At 43.3% G+C, this 16,844-nt stretch overlaps 2 protein-coding genes across 2 annotated transcripts; both read right to left on the bottom strand.

The window, feature by feature from the left end:
- Positions 1–869: 869 nt before the first annotated feature.
- On the bottom strand, positions 870–2,861 carry si:ch211-284e20.8 (uncharacterized protein LOC563738 homolog). Its single transcript, XM_052524442.1, is given in 7 exon segments — positions 870–970; positions 973–1,059; positions 1,254–1,332; positions 1,799–1,912; positions 2,154–2,174; positions 2,321–2,440; positions 2,856–2,861. Coding segments are annotated over 7 exon segments (528 nt in total).
- A 5,042-nt stretch (positions 2,862–7,903) lies between these two features.
- Positions 7,904–12,648, bottom strand: fetub (fetuin B). The gene is made up of 7 exons (XM_052465176.1): positions 12,374–12,648; positions 11,796–11,909; positions 11,147–11,234; positions 10,343–10,509; positions 10,046–10,159; positions 9,761–9,847; positions 7,904–9,090 (listed from the first exon to the last, which is right to left on the bottom strand). The coding sequence occupies exons 1-7, from the start codon at positions 12,575–12,577 to the stop codon at positions 8,341–8,343; spliced, it is 1,524 nt and encodes a 507-aa protein (XP_052321136.1). The 5' UTR covers positions 12,578–12,648; the 3' UTR covers positions 7,904–8,340.
- Between the last annotated feature and the right edge of the window lie 4,196 nt (positions 12,649–16,844).

Here is a 16,844-nt window from a genome sequence, read left to right as displayed (position 1 = left end):
AAGGCCGCTCAGCAAGGAGAAGCCACTGCTCCAAACCACCATAAAAAAGCCAGACTACGGTTTGCAACTGCGCATGGGGACAAAGATCGTACTTTTTTGAGAAATGACCATAATGACCATTGTTATGTTTGGAGGAAAAAGGGGGATGCTTGCAAGCTGAAGAATACCATCCCAACCGTGAAGCTCGGGGGTGGTAGCATCATGTTGTGGGGGTGCTTTGATGCAGGAGGGACTTCACAAAATAGATGGAATCATGAGGACGGAAAACTATGTGGATGTATTGAAGCAACATCTGAAGAGATCAGCCAGGAAGTTAAAGCTTGGTCGCAAATGGGTCTTACAAATGGACAATGACCCCAAGCATACTCCCAAAGTCGTGGCAAAATGGCTTAAGGATAATAAAGTCGAGGTATTGGAGTGGCCATCACAAAGCCCTGACCTCAATCCTATAGAAAATATGTAGGCAGAACTGAAAAGGCGCGTGCGAGCAAGGAGAGCTACAAACCTGACTCAGTTACACCAGCTCTGTCAGGAGGAATGGGCCAAAATTCACCCAACTTATTGTGGGAAGCTTGTGGAAGGCTACCCGAAATGTTTGACCCAAGTTAAACAATTTAAATGCAATGCTACCAAATACAAATTGAGTGTATGTAAACTTCTGAACCATTGGGAATGTGATGAAAGAAATACAAGCTGAAATGAATATTTCTCTCTACCATTATTCTGACATTTCACATTCTTAAAATAATGTGGTGATCCTAACTGACCTAAGACAGATCATTTTTACCAGGACCATCAGGAATTGTGAAAAACTGAGTTTAAATGTATTTGGCGAAGGTGTATGTAAACTTCTGACTTCAACTGTAGGTCTACAACAGGACGGTCTCACAGACCTGCATTGTAGCTCCTGTTACGTTGAGGAGGGTGAAGTAGTTTGGCAGGCGATTCATTATATTGTATTTCTGGAGGATTGATTGGTCGTCTCCGCTAGGACGGGGTCATTCAGCTGCACTACTGTTGGACAGTCTGGACACGTGTCGACGATGACCGTGGCAGGCACTGAACACAAGGTCAAAGGTTAGAGGTTACAGTTCACTACAGGTCGTCGTTACATGTTGGTGAAACTAAAGGTTAAATGCACCAGTAAGTCATTGAACTGAAAGGTTTTTGTGGTTACAGTAGCTACTGAATATTGTTCCTGACCTCATGACCTGACCAGTGAGCCCTACTGAGTCTATATAAATAGAGTCTACCTTGTTGCATGGCACATTTATAGCTGCACATTTCCACACTCTTCCCAACAGAGATAGATGCCATACAATGCCCATACACCTGTGGAGTGGTAAGAGTTGTTTAATTCACAGATCCCACTCTCCACTAGGCTGGTGCCAGATGGTGCCTACTCTGTTGTCAAGTTTAGCATGACAACACCATGACTGGCATTGTCTAACTCCCCACTCCCTATAAGCCTAACTCCCCACTCCCTATAAGTCTAACTCCCCACTCCCTATAAGCCTAACTCCCCACTCCCTATAAGCCTAACTCCCCACTCCCTATAAGCCTAACTCCCCACTCCCTATAAGCCTAACTCCCCACTCCCTATAAGCCTAACTCCCCACTCCCTATAAGCCTAACTCCCCACTCCCTATAAGCCTAACTCCCCACTCCCTATAAGCCTAACTCCCCACTCCCTATAAGCCTAACTCCCCACTCCCTATAAGCCTAACTCCCCACTCCCTATAAGCTTAACTCCCCACTCCCTATAAACCCATACATCCCTATATGGTAGACTGCTTACTGGTACGTTAGCTACATCCTTTACTTCACATTTCTTCCACGGCTTCTTGCTGATCACATGACACTTTGTCTCCAGCACGTCTATGGTCAGGTTGAACAGCACGCCTGCTCCTTCCTGGGGAGAGAGGTGGAGGTAGGGAGGCAGTTACTCCACTAAAGGAGTGGAAAGCTCTACAATGCCTGCAGTAGCAATTTAACAGCTCAATTTACATGTATTTACTTTAGGGAGTAGTAGAGGATTTCGCAAACACTTTAGAACATACCTCTCTTGGACACTAGAGGGCAGTATCAATTACTAATAGAGAACCATTCAAGCTGTTGTGATTTGTAAAAACAGAAATTATACAACTATACACAGCACCTTTACTCACCTTTATCTTTTCTGTAAAATTTGTGCTCAAAAGACAGGAAAATAAAAAACTCTTGCATTGTTTCATTAACTACAAAACCCCTTTTATTAGACAGGAAGAGTAGTACAGTTCAATACAGTAGATAGTTGACTAGCCCCTGTCTACTGGCTGACATCATAGATTCTGTTGAGGCTGAGGATGAATCCTTCGGTGAGGTCAGAATTGATCTGGTCCAGGCCTTCCTCTGGACCTCCGGGCCCTGGCACCCCACCGCAGGGGTCACCGGGGAGGGGCTACCCCCATGCCAACACACACACACACAGGGCCACCAGCCACACACAGACCCACATCCTTACTGTACACAGCACCCCGTGTTAGCCTGGTCGCTAATGCTAATGAGGAAACGAGGCTAAAGAAGCTTGGGCTGCGTCCCGGGGGCGTACTATACGCAGACTGAGAGGGGTGGGAGGAGAGGTAGTCCAAGGCCCCTACTGGGACTCAGCTAGTCAACTTTGCCCTCTTCCCCAGAGCACATGCAAATACAGCTTTATCTGCAGTTGACCAATTACTTTTCCTACATTTAAACATTGAGTGAGGGGTTTGAGCTCGGTGTGGAAATAGACAAATATTTGCCCTCACTCAATGGGGGGGGGTGGGGGGGGGTAGCCTCGAGCTGCCTGTTGGGAAATCTGCAGCAATACTACCTACCGCCATTGTGACCTTAAGCAAAGAAGCCTATGTACTCAACAGCCCCATGCTCTGCCACAGTCCCCTGCTTTGCCACAGTCCCCATGCAAATGGATCAATAATTATTGTATACAAGTATTGTATTGTGCTGTGTCTTTATGGATCAGGGACTCTGGGTGGAACTGTTTCTGTACAGTGCATCTCAGTTAACGGGTTTGTTTTCCAGCATGGAATGTAAAACGTGTTTGCAAATAATGAAACATGTAGCCTGGGTGCCAGTCTTTTAATGAAACATGTAGCCTGGGTGCCAGTCTTTTACTGAAACATGTAGCCTGGGTGCCAGTCTTTTAATGAAACATGTAGCCTGGGTGCCAGTCTTTTAATGAAACATGTAGCCTGGGTGCCAGTCTTTTAATGAAACATGTAGCCTGGGTGCCAGTCTTTTAATGAAACATGTAGCCTGGGTGCCAGTCTTTTAATGAAACATGTAGCCTGGGTGCCAGTCTTTTAATGAAACATGTAGCCTGGGTGCCAGTCTTTTAATGAAACATGTAGCCTGGGTGCCAGTCTTTTAATGAAACATGTAGCCTGGGTGCCAGTCTTTTAATGAAACATGTAGCCTGGGTGCCAGTCTATTAATGAAACATGTAGCCTGGGTGCCAGTCTTTTAATGAAACATGTAGCCTGGGTGCCAGTCTTTTTCTGTTTAAGTAGTGAACTTGTCATTCTGATTGACCAACAATGCCATGCAGTGATTTATCTTTTGTATACTGGTTGTTAAATGTAGAAAAGGCTTAATGGCAGAGGAGGCCCATTAGGGATGTTCCCTGAACAGCACAGTGGAATTGCTCTGCTCTGGTGCAGTTTCAGCAAGGCTGTCTGAATAGCAAAGTTGCATCCTGTCCATATCAAAGGTTTATGAAGTGGATTAGGCATGTCCATCACATGTACTATCTTCATCACTCCTATGCTCATCTTCATACAAAACCACTCAAACCCACCTCAACATCACTGTCTCAAACCCACCTCAACATCACTGTCTCAAACCCACCTCAACAACACTGTCTCAAACTCACCTCAACAACACTGTCTCAAACCCACCTCAACAACACTGTCTCAAACCCACCTCAACAACACTGTCTCAAACCCACCTCAACATCACTGTCTCAAACCCACCTCAACAACACTGTCTCAAACCCACCTCAACATCACTGTCTCAAACTCACCTCAACAACACTGTCTCAAACTCACCTCAACAACACTGTCTCAAACCCACCTCAACATCACTGTCTCAAACCCACCTCAACGTCACTGTCTCAAACCCACCTCAACATCACTGTCTCAAACCCACCTCAACAACACTGTCTCAAACCCACCTCAACAACACTGTCTCAAACCCACCTCAACATCACTGTCTCAAACCCACCTCAACATCACTGTCTCAAACCCACCTCAACATCACTGTCTCAAACCCACCTCAACAACACTGTCTCAAACCCACCTCAACATCACTGTCTCAAACTCACCTCAACATCACTGTCTCAAACCCACCTCAACAACACTGTCTCAAACTCACCTCAACATCACTGTCTCAAACCCACCTCAACAACACTGTCTCAAACCCACCTCAACATCACTGTCTCAAACCCACCTCAACAACACTGTCTCAAACCCACCTCAACATCACTGTCTCAAACCCACCTCAACAACACTGTCTCAAACCCACCTCAACATCACTGTCTCAAACCCACCTCAACATCACTGTCTCAAACTCACCTCAACATCACTGTCTCAAACCCACCTCAACATCACCGTCTCAAACCCACCTCAACATCACTGTCTCAAACCCACCTCATCACTGTCTCAAACCCACCTCAACATCACTGTCTCAAACCCACCTCATCACTGTCTCAAACCCACCTCATCACTGTCTCAAACCCACCTCATCACTGTCTCAAACCCACCTCATCACTGTCTCAAACCCTGAATGGGCCTTTATACCTCCACCATCGTCGGCTGTCACTCACAGACATATCTCCCCTTTCGGGTGTATTGGTACAGCTGTGATGTAATCAGGGTGGTTGTTATGGTGATGGCTCTAGATTTGTCTCCAATCCTCCTGTTGCTCTTCTCTGACGTGTCATGGTGAAGATTGCAGGGCTTATCTATACAGATACACATGCAGTAGCTTGGATCAGGTACTGTTTTCTTTTCACAGTCACATCTGACGCAATGTTTTCCTGGCATTGTGAGAACAGTAATGTGTATCTTCGGGTCAGAGTTTCACAACCTTTAAAAAAAAAATGTTCTCCTGCACCCACTTATACCACCCCAACCCACTTCTAGGTACTTTAGCCAGGGGTATGTGTTTAGCCTAATTCTAGGCAATAAAAGCATTACTATCCTTATATAGGTATTGTATAGCTTACTGTACATCTTGTTGAATGAGATAGGCAATGCTCTGCTGCCGACATATTCAGAACTATTTACGTACATAGGCTCTGATTACTGTAACACCATTATACGTTACTTCAGTATCCTTTCCCCCAGGGCACTGTCACTATCTTACTGTCACTATGTTACTGTCACTATGATACTGTCACAATGTTACTGTCACTATGTTACTGTCACTATGTTACTGTCACTATGTTACTGTCACTATGTTACTGTCACTATGTTACTGTCACTATGTTACTGTCACTATGTTACTGTCACAATGTTACTGTCACTATGTTACTGTCACTATGTTACTGTCACTATGTTACTGTCACTATGATACTGTCACTATGCTACTGTCACAATGTTACTGTCACTATGTTACTGTCACTATGTTACTGTCACTATGTTACTGTCACTATGTTACTGTCACTATGATACTGTCACTATGCTACTGTCACAATGTTACTGTCACTATGTTACTGTCACTATGCTACTGTCACTATGTTACTGTCACTATGTTACTGTCACTATGTTACTGTCACTATGCTACTGTGACTATGCTACTGTCACTATGTTACTGTCACTATGCTACTGTCACTATGCTACTGTCACTATGTTACTCTCACTATGCTACTGTCACTATGTTACTGTCACTATGTTACTGTCACTATGTTACTGTCACTATGCTACTGTCACTATGTTACTGTCACTATGTTACTGTCATTATGTTACTGTCACTATGTTACTGTCACTATGCTACTGTCACGATGTTACTGTCACTATGCTACTGTCACTATGCTACTGTCACTATGTTACTGTCACTATGTTACTGTCACTATGTTACTGTCACTATGCTACTGTCACTATGCTACTGTCACTATGTTACTGTCACTATGTTACTGTCACTATGTTACTGTCACTATGTTACTGTCACTATGTTACTGTCACTATGCTACTGTCACTATGTTACTGTCACTATGTTACTGTCACTATGTTACTGTCACTATGCTACTGTCACTATGTTACTGTCACTATGCTACTGTCACTATGCTACTGTCACTATGCTACTGTCACTATGCTACTGTCACTATGTTACTGTCACTATGTTACTGTCACTATGTTACTGTCACTATGCTACTGTCACTATGCTACTGTCACTATGCTACTGTCACGATGTTACTGTCACTATGTTACTGTCACTATGTTACTGTCACTATGTTACTGTCACTATGCTACTGTCACTATGTTACTGTCACTATGTTACTGTCATTATGTTACTGTCACTATGCTACTGTCACTATGTTACTGTCACTATGTTACTGTCACTATGCTACTGTCACTATGCTACTGTCACTATGTTACTGTCACTATGTTACTGTCACTATGTTACTGTCACTATGCTACTGTCACTATGCTACTGTCACTATGTTACTGTCACTATGTTACTGTCACTATGTTACTGTCACTATGCTACTGTCACGATGTTACTGTCACTATGTTACTGTCACTATGCTACTGTCACTATGCTACTGTCACTATGTTACTGTCACTATGTTACTGTCACTATGCTACTGTCACTATGTTACTGTCACTATGCTACTGTCACTATGTTACTGTCACTATGTTACTGTCACTATGTTACTGTCACTATGTTACTGTCACTATGTTACTGTCACTATGTTACTGTCACTATGCTACTGTCACTATGTTACTGTCACTATGTTACTGTCACTATGTTACTGTCACTATGTTACTGTCACTATGCTACTGTCACTATGCTACTGTCACTATGTTACTGTCACTATGTTACTGTCACTATGCTACTGTCACTATGTTACTGTCACTATGCTACTGTCACTATGTTACTGTCACTATGTTACTGTCACTATGTTACTGTCACTATGTTACTGTCACTATGTTACTGTCACTATGTTACTGTCACTATGTTACTCTCACTATGTTACTGTCACTATGTTACTGTCACTATGTTACTGTCACTATGTTACTCTCACTATGTTACTGTCACTATGTTACTCTCACTATGTTACTGTCACTATGTTACTGTCACTATGTTACTCTCACTATGTTACTGTCACTATGTTACTGTCACTATGTTACTGTCACTATGTTACTCTCACTATGTTACTGTCACTATGCTACTGTCACTATGTTACTGTCACTATGTTACTCTCACTATGTTACTGTCACTATGTTACTGTCATTATGTTACTCTCACTATGTTACTATCACTATGTTACTGTCACTATGTTACTGTCACTATGTTACTGTCACTATGTTACTGTCACTATGTTACTGTCACTATGCTACTGTCACTATGTTACTGTCACTATGTTACTGTCACTATGTTACTGTCACTATGCTACTGTCACTATGTTACTGTCACTATGTTACTGTCACTATGCTACTGTCACTATGTTACTCTCACTATGTTACTGTCACTATGTTACTGTCACTATGTTTTTATGAGTGCGGGGTTTCATGTAGAGGTCAGGTTTATAGAAACATTTATCCTCAATACTGTTGCGTCTGGATGTGGATTCGTATTGTTAGGTATAAAGCTTGTTTTCTTTTAATCTTGTATTCTTTGACGAAAAATAGGAGTCTATTGATGCATTAGTGATGTTTATTTTATTTGTTTGAGGCTAAGAACAACACCCACCTCAAAAACTATCTTCCGTCATGGCAAAGATAGAGTATTAGAAACATACAAAACAATGCTGTCAATCCCTGTCTTTCTGAGGAACACACAGTCAGGTCTCAAACATAATGCTTACAGACAGACAAAGAGAGAGAGAGGCAAAGAGAGGCAGACAGACAGAGAAAGAGAAAGAGGCAGAAAGACATAGAGGCAGACAGGTGAATGTGAAAATGGTTTAGAGGTAGCTAAATATCTGACATGCAGAAACCTGTCCCTGTGAATTCCAAAGAACAACATCATAACTAGCTCTGTGCTCTTGTTTGTTCTTCTTGCCAGGGTCAGTAGGTCATTAGTAGGTATTGAGAATAATCAGTTCTGTGTTTCAGCTCCATGGAGACAAGGGACCGGTTACGCGGCTGCTTTGAAGAGGGGGTCCTCAGCAAAGAGCTCCTTCACAAAGTTGTCCTCATCCTTGACCTCAGCAGGGCACTGAGCAGACACAGTGGTGGGGAAGGGCAGGATGGTGGGCTGGCTCATCCCAGGGATATTTGGGTCTTGGACCATGGGCAGAGTGGCGCCCTTCTCACCCACAGGCTGTTCGGGGAAGGAGGGCAGGGTCATGGGCAGGCCCAGGGCGGGGAGGACTGTCACGGTTCCCTGGGGAGGGTGGCGGGACTCGGACCCGTGTGGGTGCTCGTGGTGATGGTGGTGGTGCTCGTGCTCGTGCAGGTGAGTGTGCTTGTGGTCGTGATCCAAGGATAGCTCATGGTCATGCTCGTGAGTGTGGCCCTCGCCGTCGTGCTTGTAGTTGTGATGCTGGTGCGGTCCGGTGTCAGTGCTGTGGTTATGGGCCTTGGCGTGGTGGGCGTGAGCGTGGTCGTGACCGTGACCGTGGTCATGAGAGTGGTCGTGACCGCCAGCAGCTCCATCGCCATGAGAGTGACCATGGGCACCGTCTTTATGATCATGGGCGTGGGCGCCGTCGTGTTTGTGGTCTTTGGTGTGGTCGTGAGCGTGGTCGTGAGCGTGGTCGTGAGCGTGGTCGTGAGCGCCGGTGGCATTATGGGTGTGGTCTTTGCCGTGTTTTCCAGACTGAAGGGTGTGGCTGTGGTCTGTCTCTCCTCCCAACAGGTGAGCTGCCTTCTCCTTCTTTGAGTTCTGCAGGACAACAACCAACCAGGGAATTAGACACAGCATCATGAATCAATCAACCAATCAATCAATACACATGATCAGTAACCTCATTAATAATTTAACACCGAAAGATATAAACCCAGACGAAGACCTAATAACTGAAATTGTGGTTTGAACCATTAAACACACTGTAGAGCATACAAGAACACTGTGGAGCATACAAGAACACTGTGGAGCATACAAGAACACTGTGGAGCATACAAGAACACTGTGGAGCATACAAGAACACTGTGGAGCATACAAGAACACTGTGGAGCATACAAGAACACTGTGGAGCATACAATAACACAAGAACACTGTGGTGCATACAAGAATGCCAGCTACTAGAGTTTTCCTCGATGCACCTGAAACTAAGTTTCAGCCCTTGTTTCAAATGGAGAGTGGAGAGTGGAGAGTGGAGAGTGGAGAGAGGAGAGAGGTGAATGGAGAGTGGAGAGAGGAGAGTGGAGAGTGGAGAGTGGAGAGTGGAGAGTGGAGAGTGGAGAGTGGAGAGTGGAGAGTGGAGAGTGGAGAGTGGAGAGTGGAGAGTGGAGAGTGGAGAGTGGAGAGTGGAGAATGGAGAGTGGAGAGTGGAGAGTGGAGAGTGGAGAGAGGAGAGTGGAGAGTGGAGAGAGGAGAGTGGAGAGTGCCTGACCTCATTCTCAAAGACCTCACAGTTGACCGTGACAAACTCCTGGCCTCCCATGTCGTGAGAGTGGGATCCCTTGCAGTGTCCTTTGTGCTGTAGAGAAGAGACAGGGATAAATTAAAATGCTGGTTCTTACATAGTTATTACATAGTTATTACATAGTTATTACACAGTTATTACAGCTTTTACAACGTTAAACACTATCTAGGCTATAATTCAGATGTAATAATGCTGCTACTACATAGTTTATGCTGTTTGACAAAAATATCAATGGTACTGTCATTCACTTACTGCAAACTCGCAGGCCATCAGAGGACACTTGGAGGCTGCGGAAGGGTCGGTGGTGTTGGCACAAGTCGTCTCCTGGATGGTGAACTCTGCAAAGTAGAAGGTTGCCATGCCCATCTGGAATACCAAGCAACAGAGGTCAGTGAGTAACGACAACAAGATAATTACACCACAAAATGAAACCAGTTCATTTGCTGCTGTGTGGTGGATTCATTGTTTTGTTGAATTGTTATGTTAAGTTGTGGTGTTGGTTTTGTATTATGCTATAGTGGAATGTGTTGCGTAGTGTTGTGTTCTGACCGATGTCCGCGCACGGGTGATGTTGAGGATGGCGAAGTGATTGGCCAAGCCGCTGTCCTTGTTGAACTTCTCCATGGACAGGGTGGCCGTCTTCAGGATCTCCGGGTGGTCCTTGGGCATGGCAGAGGGACAGTCTGGGCACTGCTGAGCCACTTTCGCCGCAGCCGCTGGGACAGGACATACAAATAGGTTTACAAAGGCACTTTCATTGGTCAAACATGGAGCATGGTTCAAATCCCCGAGCTGACAAGGTACAAATCTGTCGTTCTACCCCTGAACAGGCAGTTAACCCACTGTTCCCCTGAACAAGGCAGTTAACCCACTGTTCCCCTGAACAAGGCAGTTAACCCACTGTTCCCCTGAACAAGGCAGTTAACCCACTGTTCCCCTGAACAAGGCAGTTAACCCACTGTTCCCCTGAACAAGGCAGTTAACCCACTGTTCCCCTGAACAAGGCAGTTAACCCACTGTTCCCCTGAACAAGGCAGTTAACCCACTGTTCCTAGGCCGTCATTGTAAATAAGAATTTGTTCTTAACTGACTTGCCTAGTTAAATAGAGGTAAAAAAATATATTTAAAAAATTAGCAGACACTTTGAAACGCAGGCCTTTATATTTAACATGTATTCAGTATATGTAAAACTCCGATGTATCGGGCACCACGCTCCCACAGAGTCATCAGAACCACATGACAAACCACGTGACATCACCCAACTACAACACGGTGGATGGATGCAATGTGCTGTTGTTTAGTGGGAAGCGCTGTAATGAATGTTTTGGAGAGGACCAAGCCGTGGACTGTTACCTGGTCTGACCACACAGTTGTAGTTGTACAGACGAACCACTCTATGGACTCTGTTCATGTAGATAACAGCCTTGCATTGACCGTAGACCTGTGAGTAAATACGTACAAGACAACGACAAAAACTGATTAAACAACGAGGGCTGATTTTGATCCAAGGCCCTGGTTAAAGTCAATATTCAGACATACAGTAATCCTACAGACATTATGTTCGTCTGTGTGTTTGGTGTGTGTGTGTGTGTGTGTGTTTGTGTGTGTGTGTGTGTGTGTGTGTGTTTGTTTGGTATGTGTGTGTGTGTTTGGTGTGTGTGTGGGTGTGTGTTTGTGTGTTTGTGTGTGTGTGTGTGTGTGTTTGTGTGTGTGTGTGTGTTTGGTGTGTGTGTGGGTGTGTGTTTGGTGTGTTTGGTGTGTGTGTGTGTGTGTGTGTTTGGTGTGTGTGTGGTGTGTATTTGGTGTGTATGTGAGTATGTGTGTTTGTGTGTGTGTGTGTGTGTGTTTGGTGTGTGTGTGTGTGTGTGTGTGTGTGTGTGTGTGTGTGTGTGTGTGTGTGTGTGTGTGTGTGTGTGTGTGTGTGTGTGTGTGTGTGTGTGTGTGTGTGTGTGTGTGTGTGTGTTTGGTGTGCGTGTTTTGTATATGTGTGTCGGGTTCTTACCGGTGTGTTTTCAGCCTTGGGGACCTCACAGTCCTTTGCGTTTTTCTTGCTGATCACGTGGCAGTCAGTCTCCAGCACATCCATAGTCAGGTAGAACACAACCCCTGTTTCCCCCTGAAACAGAGACAGAAATACAGACCGATCAGCACACTGGAGTCAACATTCATTCCCATGTGGCTGGTACATCTACAATCGTCTTTGAAGTCACCATCTATAACTTCAAATTCTAGTCAAATCCCCCGGCTCTTAGAAAAGGCCTTGCTGACAATGTATGAATCTGTCTCATCTGTCTTAACGGTAATATCACATTTTCACTACCTATAAAACAGAGAATTATCTCAGACGACATTGTGTTTTATGATACTTTTTAGACCTCAATTTCTGTTATCTCCATTTAAACACGGCGTGAAAATCTGATAAACGGACAACGTATTGGAGCTCATTGAATTCACAAACAGAGTATGTTTACAGGACTCTTCTTTAGGACAGTAGCTAAATCATTTCCCCCTCTTTTTAACTTAGCGTAGTGCCACGCATTGTAGAGTTACAGTGAAAAAAATAGAAGCAACAGAACTCACATGCTCCATCTGGTTGACGTTACTGAGGCGGTGGAGCCCGAACACGTAGCCCTCTGTGCGGTCCTTGTTGATCTTGTCGAGGGCCTGTCCTGCTGCTCCCAGGGCCACGGCGTCCTGGCACGACCCGGGCTTCATGCTGGCTTCCAGGGGGGCGGCATGAGCATACACACACGCCAGCAACAACAAGGCACACTGCTTCATCATGATGGAGGACCGATGGGCCGCTGGCTGTCTCACACACGCTGAACGGGCTGGTGAGGTGAGGTGAGGAGAGATGGTTCAGTAGGGCTGCTATATATACAGCTCCATGTACCCCCTCCACCCCCACACACACCCTCCCTCTTCGCAACACTGTTCTGGGTCCCACCCCCAACCCAGGTAAACATGACCCCTAACCCCCCCCCACGATGCCCCTCTGTGATCCTATCAAGGAATGTGGTCCCTATCAGTCCCATAGGGCCCCTATCAGTCCCATTGTAATCTACCCAGAAACTCGCAGCCCTGTCAGAAGCTATAGGTAACAGCGACCAGGAATGTCTTATCATGCTCTTTTAAGTGTTAAGTATCAAAAAAACGTGAACAGATTTTTGGTTTCACCAGCAGGAAGGTCCTTGGAATTGTCCCTTTTCAGGGTGTTACTCAGTTTTGGGGAAGCTACTCTGACCAAGCTACCAATTACAGTACTTCATACTTGGAAGAAGATAAGCTACAACTATAGCTAAAAAATATTATTTACTTAACTAAAGTTACTTTGAAAAAGTAGTTCACTACATCCTTCCCTTTCCCAAACTACTTAGTGAAAAATGATCCCCGTAGAAATCTTGTCATGATGTGTGTTTTGTCCTAAGCTACGACCTTTGTCTTTCACTGGGAATAGTTTATTTATGTAGGAGTAACAAACACTTTCCAACCCATATGATCTATTACATAATATATATAGTATAATAAACAATATACAAATATGACGTTGTCACAGTGAATTCATGACATGTGAATGAATAAGCCTGTCCATACGTTATAACATGTCTATATATAGTTACGTTCAGCTTTAGGAGCATCTTCCCACACTGACCTTATGTAGGGCTACATTAAACCAGCTAAACCAGCATTAAACCAGCTAAACCAGCATTAAACCAGCTAACCCAGCATTAAACCAGCAAACCAGCATTAAACCAGCATTAAACCAGCTAAACCAGCATTAAACCAGCAAACCAGCATTAAACCAGCATTAAACCAGCATTAAACCAGCTAACCCAGCATTAAACCAGATAAACCAGCAGTAAACCAGCTAACCCAGCATTACACCAGCTAAACCAGCATTAAACCAGCATTAAACCAGCTAAACCAGCATTAAACCAGCATTAAACCAGCTAAACCAGCATTAAACCAGCATTAAACCAGCTAAACCAGCATTAAACCAGCTAAACCAGCATTAAACCAGCTAACCCAGCATTAAACCAGCTAAACCAGCATTAAACCAGCATTAAACCAGCTAAACCAGCATTAAACCAGCTAAACCAGCATTAAACCAGCATTAAACCAGCTAAACCAGCATTAAACCAGCTAAACCAGCATTAAACCAGCTAACCTAGCATTAAACCAGCTAAACCAGCATTAAACCAGCTAAACCAGCATTAAACCAGCATTAAACCAGCTAAACCAGCATTAAACCAGCTAAACCAAACCAGCATTAAACCAGCATTAAAACATTAAACCAGCATTAAACCAGCTAAACCAGCATTAAACCAGCATTAAACCAGCTAAACCAGCATTAAACCAGCATTAAACCAGCATTAAACCAGCATTAAACCAGCTAAAAGCCCAGCATTAAACCAGCTAACCCAGCATTAAACCAGCTAAACCAGCATTAAACCAGCTAAACCAGCATTAAACCAGCATTAAACCAGCTAAACCAGCATTAAACCAGCATTAAACCAGCTAAACCAGCATTAAACCAGCTAAACCAGCATTAAACCAGCATTAAACCAGCTAAACCAGCATTAAACCGGCATTAAACCAGCTAAACCAGCATTAAACCAGCATTAAACCAGCTAAACCAGCATTAAACCAGCATTAAACCAGCATTAAACCAGCATTAAACCGGCATTAAACCAGCTAAACCAGCTAAACCAGCATTAAACCAGCATTAAACCAGCTAACCCAGCATTAAACCAGCATTAAACCAGCTAAACCAGCATTAAACCAGCTAACCCAGCATTAAACCAGCATTAAACCAGCATTAAACCAGCATTAAACCAGCTAAACCAGCATTAAACCAGCATTAAACCAGCATTAAACCAGCTAAACCAGCATTAAACCAGCTTTAGTCCCCAAATTACATTCAGATACTCTACTATTAAATGCTGTACTTAAACATAAGAGAATATAAACTAAAGAGTCTGTGTTGTGGTCCTCCCATTTCACTTTCACTGTTGGGCCACATACCCAATGCCATACTCGATGCAGAGATATGAACACAACTCAAACCCTGTGCGGATTTCACGTGGCTGGCAAAATTCTGGCGCATATTCACAAAATAACTTGACCGGATCACTCTTGTCAAGAAGTCGGTCAACGTTGGTCACCGCCTTTCAAAGTGTGTTGCAACGACAACATGTTGACTGCATGACCTTTACAAAAATCACGGGATTAATTGGTCATGAAATTTCGACTGCAGTCGGACCGGACATTTCTGCTGTTGCTCCTCACCAACTGAAAAGTCAGAACCAAAGCATTGTGGGAGACAACCTTCTTCAGTTTGTTTTGGAAGCAAAAGGCACTACACATGCTCATAAATGGTTGATATATAGCCTGTAATGTATCGACTCTGTGATATTGTTGTCACCAAACACATTCTAATGTGTCGATTTGTTTATTAAGTGTGAATCAAATGTAACATATTGTACGCTAGTTACTGTAGGGATTTATACACTGGCAATTTTAGAGACTTTATCTGTGTCTGGGAAACCGGCCCTTAATGAGCAAGTACCCCAGACGGTGGGGCTGCAGGTAGCCTAGTGGTTACAGTGTTGGGACTAGTAACCGTAAGTTTGCTGGATCAAACTCCCCAGCTGACAAGGTAAAAATCTGTCGCTCTACCCCTGAACAAGGCAGTTAACCCACTGTTACCCGGTAGGCCGTCATTGTAAATAAGTCAGTTAACTTGCCTAGTTACTTATAAAAATCAAATACACCAGTTGTGGGGGTCAATAGCAAGTGCATATTACTGCTTGGCATAATGTTTACCCAGTAACAGATGTCGTCTAATCCTGTTCATATAGTTTACCCAGTAACAGATGTCGTCTAATCCTGTTCATATTGTTTACCCAGTAATTTATGTGAACTGATGTAGTCTAATCCTGTTCATATTGTTTACCCAGTAACAGATGTTGTCTAATCCTGTTCATATTGTTTACCCAGTAACTGATGTAGTCTAATCCTGTTCATATTGTTTACCCAGTAATTGATGTAGTCTAATCCTGTTCATAATGTTTACCCAGTAATTGATGTAGTCTAATCCTGTTCATATAGTTTACCCAGTAATTGATGTAGTCTAATCCTGTTCATATAGTTTACCCAGTAACTGATGTAGTCTAATCCTGTTCATATTGTTTACCCAGTAATTGATGTAGTCTAATCCTGTTCATATAGTTTACCCAGTAATTGATGTAGTCTAATCCTGTTCATATAGTTTACCCAGTAATTGATGTAGTCTAATCCTGTTCATATAGTTTACCCAGTAATTGATGTAGTCTAATCCTGTTCATATTGTTTACCCAGTAATTGATGTAGTCTAATCCTGTTCATATTGTTTACCCAGTAATTGATGTAGTCTAATCCTGTTCATATTGTTTACCCAGTAATTGATGTAGTCTAATCCTGTTCATATTGTTTACCCAGTAATTGATGTAGTCTAATCCTGTTCATATTGTTTACCCAGTAATTGATGTAGTCTAATCCTGTTCATATTGTTTACCCAGTAATTGATGTAGTCTAATCCTGTTCATATAGTTTACCCAGTCTAATCCTGATAGTTTACCCAGTAACTGAAGTCTAATCCTGTTCATAATGTTTACCCAGTAACTGATGTAGTCTAATCCTGTTCATATTGTTTACCCAGTAATTGATGTAGTCTAATCCTGTTCATATAGTTTACCCAGTAACTGATGTAGTCTAATCCTGTTCATATTGTTTACCCAGTAATTGATGTAGTCTAATCCTGTTCATATAGTTTACCCAGTAACTGATGTAGTCTAATCCTGTTCATATTGTTTACCCAGTAATTGATGTAGTCTAATCCTGTTCATATTGTTTACCCAGTAATTGATGTAGTCTAATCCTGTTCATATTGTTTACCCAGTAATTGATGTAGTCTAATCCTGTTCATATTGTTTACCCAGTAACTGATGTAGTCTAATCCTGTTCATATTGTTTACCCAGTAATTGATGTAGTCTAATCCTTTTCTGTATA

The sequence above is a fragment of the Oncorhynchus keta genome, chromosome 1, assembly GCF_023373465.1.
Source record: "Oncorhynchus keta strain PuntledgeMale-10-30-2019 chromosome 1, Oket_V2, whole genome shotgun sequence".
In the NCBI taxonomy this organism is placed as follows: Eukaryota; Metazoa; Chordata; class Actinopteri; order Salmoniformes; family Salmonidae; genus Oncorhynchus; species Oncorhynchus keta.
Note: the sequence above shows the minus strand (reverse complement) of the source record. Positions and strands in the feature narration are given on the sequence as shown.

Excerpts from the sequence above, each read along its gene's own strand:
- fetub (XM_052465176.1), bottom strand. The coding sequence starts at position 12,577 with ATGATGAAGCAGTGTGCCTTGTTGTTGCTGGCGTGTGTGTATGCTCAT. Across the intron at positions 11,235-11,795 it reads CCAAGGCTGAAAACACACCG|GTCTACGGTCAATGCAAGGC; the intron begins GTAAGAACCCGA and ends ATTTACTCACAG. Across the intron at positions 10,510-11,146 it reads CAACTGTGTGGTCAGACCAG|CGGCTGCGGCGAAAGTGGCT; the intron begins GTAACAGTCCAC and ends GTCCTGTCCCAG.